At 42.5% G+C, this 3214-nt stretch overlaps 1 protein-coding gene across 1 annotated transcript; it reads right to left on the bottom strand.

The window, feature by feature from the left end:
* Window positions 1–231: 231 nt before the first annotated feature.
* LOC307012950 (piggyBac transposable element-derived protein 3-like) lies at window positions 232–2471 on the bottom strand. The gene is made up of 2 exons (XM_079640159.1): window positions 2399–2471; window positions 232–2237 (listed from the first exon to the last, which is right to left on the bottom strand). The coding sequence occupies exon 2, from the start codon at window positions 2101–2103 to the stop codon at window positions 688–690; it is 1416 nt and encodes a 471-aa protein (XP_079496285.1). The 5' UTR covers window positions 2104–2237; window positions 2399–2471; the 3' UTR covers window positions 232–687.
* Between the last annotated feature and the right edge of the window lie 743 nt (window positions 2472–3214).

Below are 3214 nucleotides of genomic sequence, written 5' to 3'. Positions count from 1 at the left end.
TTTTACATGCATTTTTTATTTCTCTTTGCTATTTGGGCTTATTGGACCCTAATTAGAATAAAAACTAAGAATCATCTTTTGATATGATGTACTTTTAGAGAAAAATGATGTCCACATTATGTGGATTCTTGGTCCGAATTTCCATAAAACCCAATTAAGTCACCATTGAGTAATAGAATGAAAAACTCTTTATTTCCACCTTGAACACAGCAGTGTTTTTCCTGACTGCTTTTGCATGTATTAATAACACATAAACACATATTTTTGAACATGTTTTGAATATCAGAGTAAAAACAACATGGAAACATTGCACTTTTGCCCCTTTGGACAGTTAAAACTAATGCATGGATCATTTGAAAAGCTGCAACAGTGCAAACAGTAATTGCAGGATGACATTGTATGCCTGTAACAAAATATAAAACATTCAAATCATTTTTTTAATTGTCACGTTACGTACACGGTACGTACAACAAATGACGGAACGTCATAGTGAAAAAATAAATAAATAAATGTTGCCCCTTTTTGACAGTCACAGTATGGCTCATGTGAAATGTTGCATTCGTAATATAAAAAATAGGATATGTGAAAGGGTGGGAACATTGAGGACAGAAGGACCCGGCCTGCTTACGGAGGCCCAGGGGTCACCTGATGACCTTCACAGAATCTCTGCCATCACACTGCCATCACCTATGTGTGAAAGGCTAAGTAACAATTGCGTTCGGTTTGCATGCACAAGAACACTTTGCAGGTCACACAGCGCACTCGGGTTCTTCCAGTGCAGCCTGGTTGTTTGCAGCGCATGGCATTCTTCAGGCCCATCATCTCTGGGAGGTGGGCATTAGCCCTCCTGCGGACCGAGACATGGGGCACCTCTGTCACATGACGTTTTACCCCTTGTTGTGCATCTTCTTCCTCTGATTGTTCCGATAGGTCAGCATCTGCACCGTGATGCTGGGCCAAGAGGATCTTTGCCACTTCCATACGGAACTCAAGGAACTGGATGGGTTTTGTCTTTGGTCCAGCACATATTGCATGGTCTTTGCGGTAGAGTAGCCAGCTGTTGGCTAAAGCCAGATCCGTGAAGTGCATGACCATCCGCATTGTCCACTTCTTAGTACGGGTGCTCATGCGATAGTAACTGATCATTCTATCGATCAAGTCAACTCCACCCATCTTGGTATTGTACTCACGGGCAATGCTTGGTCGCGAAACAGTGACATATTGTTTCAACCTCTTGTCCCAGCGCTGGCAGGTGTCCTCAGGCTGTGTACCATGAACAACAGACATCAGCAATACTGGCTTGTTGTCATACCACTTCACTACACACAGTTTTCCATCTTCAGCGGACACTTCTGATGAGGTACCTCTTCCTGCGCTTTTCATGGCTTTGTCACTGGGTAACTTGTCGTTCGCTCCAGCGAGTCGGTTCTTCATTATTGTACCAGTTATGTACAGCTCCTTCTCCATCATTTGTTGCGCACCTTTGATGGTGGTGAAGAACCGGTCACAATACACTTTTGTGCCGCGTTTCAGGGTTTGACAAAGACGCTCGATGACTAAGCTTCCCAAGCCCAGGCCCTCGGGTTCTTCGACCTTCTCGATCAGTGATTGTGTACCTTGATAGAGCTCAAAGTCAAGCACAATGCCATCTGCTGTAGCACACACAAAGTTCTTAATGCCAACTGGGTTGGGCTTCATTGGCAGATATTGTCTGTACGGACAGGCTCCCGTGAAGGGTATCATTTGCTCATCAATAGATGTGCAATCAGGTCGATTCAGAGACTTGCAGCCTCGCAGAATCCGCTCCAGAAAAGGCCCCACCTTCCAGAATTTGTCAGACATCTTCAAATCTTCAGGCACATCATCATCAATTACCACTTTTATTGCTCCCCTCAGTTTGAAGAATCTGGCACGCGTGAATCTGTCAGTGATGGCAGTGATTTTAAAGGCTTTGGACCAATACATCCTAATGGTTGGGTATCGGATGCAGGACATTAAAATACAGGCACCAAAAAAGTGGTAGACCTCATCGACTGACATGTTGAGTGGGTCCCCACTCCTAGACAGTGACATGGCATTAGAACATTCTGAAATCAGTGTCATCAGATCTCTATCGATGTACTGGTCAAAATACTCTAGTGGGGTCCAGCCATGTCTGTCCAGATCGCTTTCGTCCTGATGCTGATACTCCGCAAGGTTTGGCGTCAATGGAGTAGCCTTCCAGCGTATTCCACGTCCTGCACAACCAGAATCAGAATAAAATAGTATTTAGTATGTATAGTATTTATTGCAGTAAGTTACATTTTATCTATGTAAGCAAAAAAACTTGAATCTGTGTGGACGTTTACATGAAATTTGAAGATTTACCCTCAAGGCATGCTAAAATAATAACAATTACCTTGTTTGGACTCTCCCTTTTTATTTTTTTTGGTTTGGCTTGGTCCTGGTGTTGGCTCCTCAGAGTCATCTTCTGCACGATAAGTCTCAATCAGTACAGTTCGACATCGACGTCTGGGAGTGTGGGATGAACCTGTCCCTGTACTCTCTGTCCCTGTCAATGTAAATAAGCATTCTGCCTCCAATCCTTCACGTAGCCCTGAGGCCCTAACTACATAACATAAACACAAATCTACTGGGTCTTGACTAACCATTATCTGCACCACGGCGACGTTTATGTCCTCTGCTGTGCTCTGTGGGCTCAGGAATGGGGTCCTCATTGTCACTACTGTCACCCTCATCCTCACTGCTGCTTTGCTCCTGTGGTGATGGTTGGTAATTTGTATCCAGGATGGGATCATCATTGTCAGATAGGTCTAAATCTGAGTTGTCTTCATCAATCAAGCCAAGTAGCTGCATAGCTTGGTGTAAAGAAAAACGCTCTGGAAATAAAAACAATGGATTTCAATGGTACTGTACAACGTTTTAATCCAACTAATTTATGTATGTATATATGTATATAGTGATTGAATTGTTATGTATTACATTTAGACAATGTACAGCCTTTTAGCTGCACCAGATATACTTGTTTTCTCATTTTACATGTGTGCATGTTTACTAGTATATTAGCTGTTTCGACGAGCTTCAGTCCATAAGTATACAAACGTGTACTTCATGTTTAGCGACATGTTACGTTCTTATTTTTACACTTTTTTTTCCAAATTTGCTTGTCATGACAAATATCCAACGCTTATATAAATATCTAAATAAGAATAAG

Source organism: Notothenia rossii (genome assembly GCF_949606895.1).
Source record: "Notothenia rossii genome assembly, chromosome: 7".
NCBI classification, from domain to species: Eukaryota; Metazoa; Chordata; class Actinopteri; order Perciformes; family Nototheniidae; genus Notothenia; species Notothenia rossii.
The sequence above is the reverse complement of the archived record's forward strand: the minus strand, read 5'-3'. Positions and strand labels throughout refer to the sequence as shown.

Coding starts and splice junctions, on each gene's coding strand:
- LOC307012950 (XM_079640159.1), bottom strand. CDS start 2,103: ATGACACTGATTTCAGAATGTTCTAATGCCATGTCACTGTCTAGGAGT.